Raw genomic sequence first — 15,400 nt, 5'->3', positions numbered from 1 at the left:
CAACAGCTGTCAGTGTGTCAGTGTGCTGACTTGACTATGACTTGCTCCAAACTGCATGTGATTATCATAAAGTGGGCATGTCTGTAAAGGGGAGACTCGTGGGTACCCATAGAACCCATTTTCATTCACATATATTGAGGTCAGAGGTCAAGGGACCCATTTGAAAATAGCCATGCCAGTTTTTCCTCGCCAAAATTTAGCGTAAATTTCAAGCGTTATTTAGCCTCCTTCACGACAAGCTAGTATGACACGGTTGGTACCAATGGATTCTTTAGGTTTTTTAGTTTCATATGATACCAGGATCTTCACTCTAGCTTTAAAACTGAGCCGAAATAACCTCTGATCCATTGCCTTACTAAGGTAAAGAAATTAGTGTTGTTAAAAAAAATGTGTTAAAGCATTATTATCGCGTTAACTTTGACAGCCCTAGTTTAGAAACAAACGTCTGAATTCACTTTACTTTGACTCCACAGCATGTATGCAGTTTGTCGGTTTCCCTGGTAGTCAGATTAACGATGAGCCAATTATGTGATGCAACTGGGCTGATAACTGATGCAACTGGGCTGAGCTCAAAGTGAGTCAATCAAACACCTTCAGCTTCATGGGAAAGGCTCCTGATGTAGCTCAGGGGCAATATGTCAAAACGCGACAAAACTGAACACGTTAATTTGTTGTGCGTGTGAACTAGCATGACATGAAGTGATGTTCCCTGACGACAATGGGTGTCAACAGATAAGGGATAAGTAAAGTCAAAACTGGTATTACATTTGGACTGAATTTGTAATTCCAATTTAGTGCCAAGGCCTGGCAGGATTTCAGAATAGCTCCGAGGGCCAAGGTGTGTGTGTGTGTGTGTGTGTGTGAGAACTAGAAAACCACAGTCATTAATCACAGTTTCTTTGAAAATCGTTTAGTTTTGTAACCTGAATAACTCGCGCACTCAAGCTAATAACTTCTCACCTTGGTGGAGGAACTGAGTTCATGTTGCTCAGTCATGTCCTCATGTCATCCGGTGCACATTCCAGCTCCAGTAATTTCAAACCCAAAGTCCCCCTGGGCCTCAGCAAAGCTGTCACATCAACAGTAATCATCAGATTAAAACTGTGCACCATGGATGTGAAGAAATGTGGCGTGTGGAGTTTATTAAAAATGAAAATATGTGACCTCTACAGTAACTCAAAACATGTTCAATTTGGTCAATGTCTGCGTAGAAGCAACAATTGCATCATTTTCAAACTGGACAAAAAGTGACAGTGTCAGTTTAGCAGAGAGCCTATATACAGTCGCTTTATATGTGTGTGATGTATATCCACATGTAGCTGCTTAAAATGTTCTAAAACAAAACAGTTATTTCCATATGATATGATTTATGCCATGACAAGTTTTGTCAGATTTGACCAAATAGCCCAAAGTGGACTGGGAAGGAATTTGCCTGCAAAGCCTCTAAGCTCAAGAAGGGAAATTAAGCATTTGGTCCAATAATGAAAAATATCTCCACCAATCTTTGGAATGGCGTTACGTCAAATACATTTTTTAGAGCTGCTCTCCACCGACTGCAAGACCCAGGGCATGATGGGAAACGCCTGGCTGTCGCCTGATCAGAGAGCTGATGGGCTCTTAGTTTTGACAACAAATACCACGTGTCGTAGAAAGTCCTAACTTTCCGTGATATTTAACACCAGATTGTAGGTTATTAGTCTCATGTTGTACAATGAAGGTTTCATCTGTTAACAAACACCCTGAACTTTAACCCTCTTGCTCTTATCCGCTGCACAGAGGATTGTGGGTCGGAATAGCCAGAGAAGCATGCTGGCTTGCATACTGCAAAATGCAACTGGATGTAGTAGGACATCCTGGTATTTTTTAGCATACTGCATTTGACATACTATGTATTTGGACATACTAAACCTTTTTCTGGCATACTAAATAGTATAGTAGTATGGAACACACAGAACATAAACATTCTAAACGGGCCCCTTTGTATTTCCTGTTGCCATGTTCGTTAATGCAGTACCTGACGGGAAGTAAACTTGGAGCAAAGCTGTTGCCCTAGCAACAGAATGGCAATGAAAAGGTCTATATATACCGACCAAGATACTTTGTTTCTCTGCATCAGTTCATCAAAGTCTCCATGTGCTTCTTGCCTGTGCTTTTTAGTATCTACAACGTGTTACGTGCCTGTTTGATGCCTGATCTCTAGCTTCCCTCGGCTGCTACTTGTCGCACTTCTTTGCCTGTATGGACTGCCTTCCTGGTTTTGACCTTTGCCTGCCTCTTGATTCCTGCACCTGCCAGCAAGATACACCTTCATTAAATCACTGAACTGACCCTATCTGCCTGCTTTGTCTGCGTTTAGGTCCTCTTCCTGTTATCCGGTTTACACACCGGCCGTGACCCAAATGGTACAAAGAGTATCCTAAGTTATTACAAGCTGTCTACAACCATTTTTCCCTGCCCTATCTGGCAACACTGGCTGTGATCCCCAGAAAATGACTAATAAAAAAGGCCTTAATTCAAACATCTTCAGTAGATACATTAAAGTGCTTATTGCCATTTAGATAAACTAGTAACTCTCTCAGTATGAATAATTTTCGCTGGCTATAAAATAATAAATTTAACTTATATAGCACACTTTAAAATACACTGAGAGTAAGACAATCATAATTCAACATTAAAATAATTTACACAATGCGATTAAAAACCTTAAAATAGGACAAATAAAATTATAGACAAAATATCTCGAGACCGAAGTTAAAAAGTAAATAAAATTAAAGACAGAATGGTTCGATATTTGATTAAAAAATCCATCATGTGTGGTAAAGTTCACTAGGCGTGTACAGACTCATCTCAGTTATCCGGAACAAATTTAGAAAATTTGACCTGTCATGCAAGCAAAAATAAACTGCTCTTCTGAACGGTTTCGCCTGTTCTCGGGTGATAAATTATCAGCTGTTGTGTAAGAAAGTGATTTAACAAACTGTGACGGTTTTTAAATGCCACAGGGCAATCGCACTAGTATTTAATTATTCCTAAATAGGGTGTGGATGCCTCCTGGGCCTTTTTGAATGGCATTTCTGAGTGACCGATCTGTCACCCGCTATGCTTTTTCCCATACTATTATGATATACCTGTACACATGATAATAAGATGCAATATATTTAATAGTGCAGATTAGGGGTGTCACTAATAATGGTTCAAGTTTGGGGGGAATCGGACAGGTCGCAAGGTTTGCTTTAATGCATCTCTTTGTTAGTACACCTCCTGTGCGGTTAGTCGTGTCAGACAAAGTTTAGAATAACTCACTCTATTTCCTCTGTGAAACCGTGTAACATAGTGAAGACACAAAACAGTTTAATAAAAGACACTGTTTATTGTTGACTTGCTTATTAGCCATCTTGCAGGAAAAGCACAAAATGTAACAGTGTAATAATTTAAACACTATATAAATAAAAGACATCATGGACATGATTTGGAGGAAATGTATTTCTCTGTCAGGTTTGAAGGAAAATAAAACCCTTTGGGTGCAAATGATAAGGAGTATTGATATAGTTTAATCAAGCAGAGGTGTTAGCAATGAAGACTGATGGTAACCAACAGAGTAAAGTTGTTTTTCTTAGACTGTTTCCCGAATTAACCTCTAAACAGAGCCAATACCAGCCCACAGCTTTAATTTGCATCCAATTTATTTTTGTAAACTGATATTTCTGATAGTTTGTCCTTCCCCAAAACTTGCTGAACAACTTGAAAACGTGTTCACGTTGTAGCTTTAGGTAATCGTCAACTGTGGTGTAATTTGTGATATCTGAATGTGGCACAAAGTCCACAAGCATTATTTATCAAAACAACTTTTTCTTCACTCAGTTGCTGCTTCTTATTCAGAAATGTTAAATGTATATATTCTCTTTTAAAGAAATGTGCATACAACATTAAAATTAACCTGAATGACCTGCTCTGACAGTCAGGTTTTTGTCACACCTCCTGTATCTTATGGTGTTTTTAACAGCTAAGATATTAGCAACATTAAATAAGGGCTTATCTGTATCACCACTAACGCTAATGCTTTTATAAGTAACTTCATTTTGATTTTAGTGACTGTAAAATGGGTTTACATTGGCAAACCAAGATATAGCTTTTTTTGTACATTAGTTAATTTGATTTACAAAAACACTTGTATTAAATTATCTTAATTCACTTATTTGATTAAATGGGTGTGGTGTGGGGACGCATGACGGAGAAGTCCTGCATGTTCTGGTAACAAAAAGCAAAGACATTATCCAGCCAGATCCCACAATGAAAGTGTCATAATTTCCTCACAAAACGTTTCTTTATCATGTAGACAAGCTGAGGGAGAGAAGTGTTGAGTAACGTGTCTCTGAGTTGCATCATTGCCAGAATCAAGGCACTGCTGAGTGTGTGTTTTTGCATGTTCCTTATAGGTGTGGATCAAACTTCAGGCCACTTCTGTCAGACCACAGGGTCTCCTGAACTCTTGTCCTCGCTCGTGAATCCACTTGTTTGACACTGACAGAACAGAAAGAAACATGTGAGGACCAAAAAAAGAGTCTTTGTAATAGAATACCAACAACACACTGTAAGCCTTCACTACCTGAATTTGGCATGTCAGCAAGTGGTAAAAGCATACAGTTTAGGGTGCTTTGTTTTCTATTTAGTCTGGTTCGGTTTCACAGTGCACAAATCAAAGTGGACCAAATAAAAAAATGTATTCGCTGAGGGGTGTGTAGGAAGGAGCGAATTAATCTTTTTCATCTTGACAGCTGCCGCTTCTATGCAGGGCATCACGGGACTTTGAAATATTGCTGTCAAAGTGTTTTCACTTTGACGCGGCACTGATCTACTATGCGCACGAATCCCTTCTCCTCCAGTTTATGACTTTATAAGCGTCACTATTTTTATGGACTTTATTTAGCACATTCTGTATGTTCTCTTTGGCCCAGATGTCAAGCAAACATCGGACTTGAGCAGAAGCTTGCGAGAGGTGGTCTCGGTCTTCAAACAGCCTCATGAATGCTATTCTCCACAACATAATGTGAAATTTGTATTTTTGTGAATGTAACTTAAAGCCACAGGAAAGTGTTTGTGTGCATGTGCAAGTCAACATACAAATGTATAAAATTAGTTTCCTTGTGATCCCACTTTTGATACAAACATTGAATGAATGCATTCTAAGAAAAGTCAAAACATATGTTTGTTCAAACATCGTCTCAAGGACGAACAAGGACACCATGGATGCCAGATATGTGACGCCATGGCCAGATCGTATTCTAATATTTTCTTTCTCATTTCTAAGAATTTCTTTCTTCAAGAGCAAACAAGGTCTTGCCTTGGCTGGCAATAATAAGAATTATAGCAACTTCACCCAAAGTGTGCCTCCCCAGTCAGTTATAAATGTCCCTCCTAACCAGAACAAGCTGAGGTTCGAGTTGAAGGAGCTGCACATGACGTTTCTTTTGAATGCCTTTTTCGTTTGGCCCATGTCCCATCCTCTAACATGGAGGGAGTGGGCTTTATGACCTATAGTGCAGCCAGCCATCAGGTGGTGATCCAGATGTTGTGGCTTCACTTTTGGGGAGCTGTCATGTCCTCCATCTTTATATACAGTCTATGATATCATCATATAATTTAACAAAATGAAATCTAAATTAACGATTCAAAGGAATTGTCACAATTTGTTACTAAGGTTTTTGTTTTGTCTGATGTAATGGATAACACTTTGATCTCAGCCATCTTCTTACCAAATAACACACGTTATAAGTTCAAGTTCAGTCAGAACGTAGCTGTTTAATAATCCCATTCAATGTGTCAACGCTTAATTGTGACGAATCTGAACTCTACTCACCCCATTTACTTCCTACTAAGACAGGACAGGCTGCATGCCTGGTCCTGTAGTCTCCCTCCCCGCTCTTGAACAGATTGTACCAAAACACTGCCGTCCCCTGTGGAGAAACGGAACAAATTAAAACGTGATGTGACACCAAGTGTGCATAAGAGAGTTGGAACGTGAAAAGACAGATGCTGGATTAAAGAGGAACTGGAGCACAAGTGGCTTCACACTGAGTGGGGATTCGTTGAAGAAACATGACTAAAATGTTTATGAAGCAAACTTTTGGTTGCTTGACAACTACAGAGGTTTTATAATGTAACACTGGCACAAAAAAGCAGGCGATGCCGTTGCAGCAAAAGCAGCAGAGTCAACGGGAAGTAAAATGTGAAGATATTGAAAGCTCGCAGGAAGATTGGACGGAACAAATGTCTCAGGCTGATTGCAGTTTGTTTCAAAGCTGCAACACAAATACTTGTGTATATATTACAGCGAAAGACGTTCAAGTCAATAGATTTATTTAATAATATATTTTATATTTCACGACCCAAGTATTTAAGGAACATGCAAATTACAAGGATAGAAGGATAGAAAGAACAAGACTTGTATTCTTTTCCCTGCCAGACTGAAAATATTCGGGAAGGATGGGCAAAGTAAGATGTTTGACAACCGCAAGCCGCAGAAGAAGGATGGAGCTCGAAGTCAACCATATGCAATCCTGTCACTATGTTATATATTGAGCAGTATTTTATAATGCTTGTTGCATGTAATGTATATTGTTTGTATTATCGTTCACTGTTCATTGTTTAGCTATATCTCTGCATAACGCATCAGATTTCAAGTATTGAAGTTTATGTTATACGTTGTCCCTGTCAAATAAACTTGTAAATAAATAAATGAATGAATGAATGAATGAATGAATGAATGAATAAATAAATAAATAAATAAATAAATAAATAAATAAATAAATAAATAAATAAATAAATAAATAAATAAATAAATAAATAAATAAATAAATAAAATGGAGATTCCAGTGAAGGAAAGTTAAGGAATTAAAATAAGTTGTTAGAGGTAGACCTTTCCCTTTTCAATCACGGAATGTGTCTTATGTTGATTAAGATTGTAGCTTATATTTTATATAATATTTTGTGTTAGAAGCTTTGTTGATTAGCCAATGATGAAAAAAAAATTATATATCAGTCTGAGGGTAACAACAGAAAGTCCACAGTTAAAGAAAATTTCAACTTGTGCCAAATTCGTTGTTAAGTAATGTCTTTGGCAAATTACCATGCAAAACAGAATAATGTATGGGACCTCACAATGAGATCATTTAATCATTCTGTCAGTCATACTCTCAAGTCTCGACACATACTCATGAAACTAACAGCAACACCTCAACATCTGTTTCTCACTGGTAACATTAGAGCATTAATTAAACCCACTTAACACGCCATGAACTGGCACTTCTTCACAGTAAACACACTCTCTGTTGTCATCACCTTTCTCGGCCAGATTGCTGCTCCAAAGTCAGGGAAGACGGTGGCCCCTCCTGCCTCGACATCACTCATCTGAGAAAAAACAACAAACCCGTTGGAAACTTTCTCTGTATTTTCCTTAAAAAAAACAAAAAACGAACGCACTGCTATTCAATAATCCTCAAAGGACGCATCTTTTAAAAAAAAATATGCGTTTGTGGTATAACATGTCAACATACAAAAGCACTTGTTGCTATTAATATACTATATATTTTACTTTGAAGTGAAACAAATGTGATAATAATGCAAATAATATCATTTTTGAGTATGTGTATACATCAAGAAATACAAGTGGATGCTAATACAAGACCAATTAAATGTAAAGTTTTTATCTTATGTCATTTCATAACAAAAAAAAATATTGCTTGATGAGTGGTATATAATGAAAACAAGGTCCTGTGAAGGTCTTGCAAGAGATACAGTGCACAAAATGACAAGTCACACATCTTTACACAACAATGGAGTGTCAGAAAGTTGCTATGTGCACTACAGTGAGGGAAGACTAGAAAGACTAAAGAAATACTTGTTTCAGAGCAAAGGAAAAACCGAACCACCAGTTGTTCCACACACCATTTCATCACATTGCTTCATGTCATGTTACATAAAGCTATGATGATCAATAGTGTCCCATAATACATGTATTTCTCCACGAGTCAAACATGTTCGTATTCTCTGGATTATTCTTGAACTGTTATAACAATTAAACTGGTTTCTAATTCTTTCTGCAATGTTTTTGACACAAGAATTTAGAGGGATAGTTCGGGTGTTTTGAAGTGGGGTTCCACGAGGTACTTATCAATAGTCTGTGTATTACACACAGTAGATGACAGTCTGGTTGCTTTGGTGAGAGCATGTTTAGGTGGGCCCTTCTTTTAGGTGGCTAAAACACGTTTTGCTGCCGGCCCCGTCCACAGCAGTACATTGCTTTGCTCCCGTTCTGGCACTCTTGTCTGTTTCTTCAAACTGGGGGCGTGCCGATCGCCATCATAGGTAATACACTGACTATGGATAAGTACCTCATACAAGCGCACTTCAAAACACCCAAACTATCTCTTTAACTGTTTTATCTTATGTCTGTAGTATCTGCTGCTACAGTACCTGGCTATAATTTCCCTGCAGGAATCAGTGGTTTCATTGAACTCTGTCCTGCTATACTGTTTTAACCTGTCAATATCTTATGATCGACCCGTTTATTCAGAGAAGGTACATTTATGATATAGATCAATAATGTCCACAAGCACTTCCACATCATATATCAAGGTCAATCACTGAAAAAAAAAAAAATTGAAGTGCATACCTTATTCAATAAAACATTTTTTTTTCTCTTTTGGTGCAAAGAGGTCTAAAGGTATAATTGTATTTTGTACAATCCAGTGTTAGCAAGGGTGGCTTCTACATCAGCGTGTTAATGGGGGATGGCCAACAAAACTCTCCACAATATGTACTGGAACTGATTGACAGAAAAACTTCTTAGATATTTGTCTACAAAGTTTCTCAGTCATCCGGGTGATGGCATATTTATCCAGCACCATTATTATAGTAGTATCTCCCAAAAAATCTGTAGAAATATTACAGCCTCTTGCCCCATTACATCAAGCAACTCTAGATTTTCAGCTACATGACTGTAATATAATGCCAAACTACAGGCCAAATGAAAGTCAATCAATCCAAGTCCAAGATTGAACCGGAGCTAATGCACGTGCTCATGAGGCTAAAACAAAAGAAGGACGGGGCGTAGATTTCAGGGCACTGCCCCACGACTGGCCTTCAATCAACGGCGACTGGATGTACGTACTTACGTAGTTCAAAAAAGTTGCCACACGATTTCCAGTGCCTAATCTTTTGAAAGCATCTGGCTCATCTTTCTACAAAGATAAAATTCAAGTGTGAAAATACAAGATGAAACACTGCTTGCTTGCACGCGCGTGTACTTACGTAGTTTAGGAAGGTAGCAAGTCTATTTCCGTCGCCCTTGAAGTTGCTGTCAGAAGGACGCTGCAACAGATGGTTAGAACGTTTAACCCATCACCAAAAAGACCCAGAGTAGGAGCCCCGCCACTAAAGGCACTGCAACAACACATTATGTAATAACACTGCACATAATAATTTAACAAAATGTGATACATTTTCACTTCATTATGTCATAACATGCACATTTTGTAATAATCTGCTGCAGTTTGTAATAAACAGCTGGAATGCAATATGTAATAAATTTCCCCGCATTTTGTAATAAAGTAGTTGAGTAGTTGCACTTTATTTTAAAATGAAAATGTACTAATAAATGCATTATGTAATAACCAACCAAATTGATGTCTTCATCTGTACACAGGTTATATTTTTAACAAGAAAGCTAAATAAATTATTATTATATTAAATTAGACCTCTATGACCTGTGGTCAAGACATATCTAATTGTGATTAATTTGACTGATATTGCATTTGTGATATGATCTGCGATACTAGAGGGAATGATAATTTTATATAATTATTCTCATTTTCATTGAATTAATTAATTATAATACTAATTATATCTTTTAAAATTAATTTTGAGTCAGTATGTTTCACGCTAGAATGCAAAAAATAAACTTTGTTACGTTAACAATTTTTATGAATGAAAACATCCATTAGTATTATGACATTTTCATGAAAAAAAGTGCAACTCTCACATTTTGTAACCAATGCAATATGTTATAATTTATAACAAAATGCGGTGAAATTTATCAAATTGTGTTGAAGCTGTTATTAAATAATGTCTTGTTACAGGCACCAGCTGCACTCACATGAAATAAAATCTGCCAGAAACATTACACTGAATTACATGTTACATTACATTCACCTAAATTCAAAATAATAGCTTCAAATTATAAGCTTAAAAGAACATAATGCACATAAGAATCTAAAAATAACATGGAGCATTTAATCATTGTATTAGAAGGTAAGTATTTATCATAAAGTCAGTTATTTCTTGAAGGGGTATCCACAGAGGACCATTAATCATTAGTTTGTACATTCTTAACCTCGGGTAGGTAAAGCAAGAAGATTTCATTCAGAAAATGAGTCATTCTGTAGTAAAACTTAAAGGGACTGTTCGTAACTTTTTAAGCGTATAAATGTAGCGGGTCGCCACACATGCGCTCTCGCAAATGCGCGTTCACGTGTGGCCGCTGCCTCTCCTCCTCTGCCTAACTGCCTTCACTCAGACAGCGCGCGCGTTCTCGCTCAGCTCGCTTCACCTCTAGACGTGAACGCGCACTCACTCCACACTGCAGAAGAGTTAGTAGCTCTGAGAATATCTAGTGAATGTATATCTAGTGGACGTTTGTGCAGAAATAAATTCTGCAGCTCCTCCAGACCAACAGAGGTTTCCCGTGTCTTGTGAAAGTGACGGAGCTCCTCAGTGAGTAACGTTATCGTCTCATTACCTACCGGGTGCCGGTGTCTCCTCTGCTCTCTCCGGCTGCGGGCGGAGAGAGCAGGGAGACACGCTGCAGAGCCCCGCTGCCTCAGCCTGCGCTGAGACAGGAAAAGCCAACACTAAGATCAGATCTAAATCATGTTCACGGAGAGACCTTCGTCTGGTCAGCTAACATTACTGCCAAGCAGCTGAAATATGGAGTGATATTGTGGTTTTAGCTGACGTGTGTCGCCTCACTGTTTTGAGCGATGCTCGTTCAGGTATATTTAGAGCGAGCAAGCGCAAGCTCGACGCTGACTTTCGTTGATTTCACGGCCACAGGTGTCGCTGTTAAGAAGCATTTCTGAAAGTTACAAATAGTCCCTTTAAGCCAGCTGAACATACGCACACATAGTACAATACACACAGCTATAGATCAGAGGAGGATCATAGATGGTTTCCAGATTTAACACACAGAGGGAACACAGCTCAGATCTCCGAAGTATAAAGGTCAGGAACATTTAAAAGATGGATGGTTTTATCCATTTACAGCAGAGAAATGCAGGCACGATGTAAAGCCATTCAACAAGCAAACCACCTATTTTGATACAATTAAAACAGATATTATGGTAGGGATGCACTGATACGACCTTTTCAGGCCCGATACCGATACCTGGGCTTTCGGTATCGGCCGATACCGAGTACCCATCCAATACCAGTGTTTAATCAATAAGCTGTTTGCCTTACTGTGTGGAAGTGACTGGGATCATTCTTTTATGTGTAAGGCAACATCACGCTTGACTTAAATATTACTCTCTTAAAAACAAAAATATAACAAATAATAGATATAATTGTATTGAATTGTTATTTATTATTAAAATATTTAATCGTACACCTACAACTTGGTAACAAATCTTCAAAATTAACAGGAATTAAAGTTCAAGTGTTAACCTTTTTAGTGCATTAACAAATTGGTCAAAACTTAAATAGGGATTAAAATTCCAGTATACTGTATAATATATATGGTATATAAGAATTGAACTGAATAGGTCGGCCCCATTGTCACCGATACCTGATCCAGCAATTTGAGTCAGTATCGGCCTGATATCGGTGCATCCCTACATTATACAGAATTCAAATGATGGCACATTTGCAAAAGAAGTCACAAAAAACAGAATCACACTTATATACCAGTTAACTTTAGTAACACAGAAATGTAATCAAGCACAGATTAAACGAAAGGTGGCAGAAAAAGTGGGAGGAAGAAAGAACAAGGCAATGGTTTTACAGAATTCAAAGACAAGTCGAGGTGAGAGGACACAGGAAGAAGCAGGAAAGAGGACACCGTAATATCCAGATTAGGTCAAACAGGACTGAACTGTACAGTATTTAAAATAAGAAAACACAACACAAAGATTTTGTGGACAAGAAATAACTTCAGAACATGTAATGATTCTGTGTCAAAGATATGAAGCTGAGAGAGGAGACCTGATTCAGAGCCTCAGCAAGATAAAATGAAACTCACATCCAAGTCTTTCCACCTGTCCCCATACATATAAATGGTAAATGGACTTGCATTTAGCATTTATACAGCGCTTTACTGGTCTTCCGACCAGGTCAAACACTTGACGAAGATCCAAGCAGGATCGAAACGTGGCATAGAGTAGTGTGCAGGCGTTTTTCCTTTACAAGGAAAACATTTGCCGGGTGTTTATCCTTGCAAATGAGTACAGGAAGCATGTGTTTGGTTGTTTTAAGTGAGGAGAACAGAAAGGACAGTATAGAAGGATTATTTTGGGTTCATTATAATGTGTTTGAAGGGAGAGATTGAGGAGGAGAAGAAAGAAATATTCTTTACAATAAAAGTTTGATGCATTTTCTTTTTTCTTTTTTTTTAAAGACAGTAAAAAATACATATTTTGAGTTACAGTGTATAATCATAATGTACTCATAATAAAGATTACTAGACACTGCACTCGCACATAAACAAAAGCTAACACATTCATTTACATTGATAAAACTACAGACAGTGTATGACTTCTTAAAATTTCCGCACCCACACTCACATTCGCCCACAAATTAACTCACCCTTGAGAAGTCATAATGTGGCTCGTACTGTCCTCCAACTCCGTAGTTAGCGACCTGGTCAGCCATTGACAAAGGTGATTATTAAATTCAAAAATTCATTGGCAAACTATAATGCATGTACATGTATCTTTGAAACTGTGAATATTGTCTTATATTATTTAGTTAATTGCCATAGTCGTAATATACATTAGGTGTTTAATGAGAATAATTACCATATACCTTGCTATAATTCACAACTCAGCTATGGATTCAAATAGGGACTACTTCTTTGGTAGAAAGTAGTTCTGTGGAGTAATATCATCAGCGACTGTGACATTGTTTCTGGAAGGACTCACTGCTGTCGAGGTTTTCTGTCATTTTTCCATGCACAAACAAAATTCTGTTCACCTCCATTATCTCAGAGGAAGAAAGAGAAAATATATATTTTTTGTCTTCTCATGTTCTTACTGAAAATCTAACTTAGGGCGCTTTCCGCAGCCATAGTCTGTTTGGCTAGTCCGAATCAGAGTGAGTTTGTTTTCCATCTAGTCTGGTTTGGTTTCACGGTGCACAAATTAAAGCAGACCAAATAAAAAATAATAAGTTGCTGAAGGGGGGTTTTGCGAAGGAGCAAATTTATCTTTTTCATCGAGAGAGCTGCCACTTCTATGCAGGGAAGGACGGGACTTTGAAATATTGCTATCAAAGTGTTATCACTTTGACGCGGCACTGATCTACTATGCGCACTAATCCATTCTCCTCCAGTTTATATCAAATTACTTTATAAACGTCACTATTTTTGTGGACTTTATTTTGAATATTCTGCATGTGCTCTTCGGCCCAGGTCGGTCTTCTCCCACTCATGTTAACCTGTCGTTTACTTGTGTCCATCCCAACAAATGCCAGAAGAGGCAGCCTGCGTTTTGGTTCGCTTGGAAACGGTCCGAGACCGCTGCCCAAACAAACCGCACAAGAGTTTAATTAAAATGGACTAAATGTTGGCTTGTCAAAGCGCCCTTAGAGGTCTGAATGTGGTTCACTTCACAATCCTCAAAAAGTACAGTAGCACAGCAGGAGTGTAGCTGGAATGTGAAATGCTAGATCAGGCGTTTTAATCGTTTTAATCCCTTCAAAATGCTTGACAGGATAACATGTACTCCTTTGTCTTATTCTGTGCTTGTGCGGTTGTCATTTTTACCTATTTCCTGTCTTTTCGTCCACTACTTATTTACACATTTTGTGCTTCTGTTTTTGACACACGCTGTTCTTAGATACACCCTGTATATATCACTTTCATTATTATGAGTGTGAAGATTATTACCTTTAGTAAAAATAGAAGAATGGATATCAGATTTCCGTGTAATACGTGACATGATGATGTAATAATAATAAATGTAATTCTGTAGTATGTGTTACATTACCTGTAGTAACTCTGCAGTGTCTACTGTAAGGCCTGTGATGTCTTCTATTCTCTGGTTGACTCTGGCAACGACAGGGTCATGCTCTTCTTCCAACCATGCACTGAAAAAACAAAAACACATGTATAAGCACATAGTACAGTGAACACACACATACACAAACACTTTAACAGTGGATGTACAATCGAGTCATTGAGTTCTCAGGGTGGACACTGGGGATTGGACCTTCTAGCTTCTGTAATTCCTCATCTGCTCCTCAGCAATCAGTCCTAGTATTTAAGACTAAGTAATATGCTTTACTACCTTAGTGGTGCAATTACTAGTCAAAAACCTGTTGCCACCCATTGCCACCCTGTTAATGCCCTACTGTGATTTTATCAGATGTATCAATCTATGTATTGTATAAGCCTCGTACTTTGTTTTTTTGCTCCAAGAAAACAAGCTTCACAGCAGTTTACAGTGAACAAGGTTTCCTTGTAGGAAGGGTAGCTCAAAAAATGTGTCTGGCAGTAAAGAGTGAAGAAATAATTGTGTAAAAAAACAAAGGCTGAATCCCTCAAATTATTAAAAAACACACTGCACTGCAAATGGTATCAATAATAAAACCTGATGATAATGAGCTCTTGCCATGTATTAATGACTGAAATCCATCCAAAGAGCCTTTTTCCTGAATGAGTTACCTTTTTGATACTCTGTAGTTGGCTGTGGTCAGGACGCCTGTTTTGGGGTCACGGACAGTAGCTCTGGCAAGCTTCAAAAGCAAAAACAAAACACAGAAATAATATAAGTGTTTGTCATCATAAAAACATAGACTCCTTTTTACAGACTCACGGTGATGAGTACTACAGCATGACTTTGAAATATATCTCAAAGCAGCATGATAAAGTGGGTCAAGTAAGGCCAAAGTAGTGGGACAAGCACATCTGTAAATAATATCACTATAGTCTAGCTGAGACAGGAATAGTCCCGTAACCAAACATTTACATGTGGATGGAGAAAAACATGACTTAATCTATAAAACAAACCATGTGTGAACTTGAGTTTCTAAGAATGATGCAGGCACGAATGCTGTGATTACTTCTGAGTAAACACAGTACATGTAGATATTCAGAAGTTTGAGTGTATTTTGTTAGATGAATGTGCCACAA

At 38.0% G+C, this 15,400-nt stretch overlaps 1 protein-coding gene across 7 annotated transcripts in view; it reads right to left on the bottom strand.

The window, feature by feature from the left end:
* Positions 1–3,350: 3,350 nt before the first annotated feature.
* p4ha2 (procollagen-proline, 2-oxoglutarate 4-dioxygenase (proline 4-hydroxylase), alpha polypeptide 2) overlaps positions 3,351–15,400 on the bottom strand; it is a 30,538-nt gene continuing 18,488 nt past the window's right edge. For 3 of the 7 annotated variants that reach the window (XM_074610986.1, XM_074610984.1, XM_074610985.1), the window contains exons 9-16: positions 14,933–15,003; positions 14,256–14,355; positions 12,856–12,909; positions 9,310–9,369; positions 9,174–9,239; positions 7,339–7,407; positions 5,858–5,954; positions 3,351–4,521 (exon numbers count right to left, since the gene is read on the bottom strand). In XM_074610986.1, coding sequence (XP_074467087.1) covers positions 4,451–4,521; positions 5,858–5,954; positions 7,339–7,407; positions 9,174–9,239; positions 9,310–9,369; positions 12,856–12,909; positions 14,256–14,355; positions 14,933–15,003 — 588 coding nt within the window. In that variant the 3' untranslated portion in view covers positions 3,351–4,450. The remainder of the gene's footprint in view (positions 4,522–5,857; positions 5,955–7,338; positions 7,408–9,173; positions 9,240–9,309; positions 9,370–12,855; positions 12,910–14,255; positions 14,356–14,932; positions 15,004–15,400) is intronic. The other 4 variants (XM_074610991.1, XM_074610988.1, XM_074610990.1 and 1 more) reach the window with 2 other exon arrangements.

The sequence above is a fragment of the Sebastes fasciatus genome, chromosome 16 (genome assembly GCF_043250625.1).
Source record: "Sebastes fasciatus isolate fSebFas1 chromosome 16, fSebFas1.pri, whole genome shotgun sequence".
Taxonomy (NCBI): domain Eukaryota; kingdom Metazoa; phylum Chordata; class Actinopteri; order Perciformes; family Sebastidae; genus Sebastes; species Sebastes fasciatus.
Note: the sequence above shows the minus strand (reverse complement) of the source record. Positions and strands in the feature narration are given on the sequence as shown.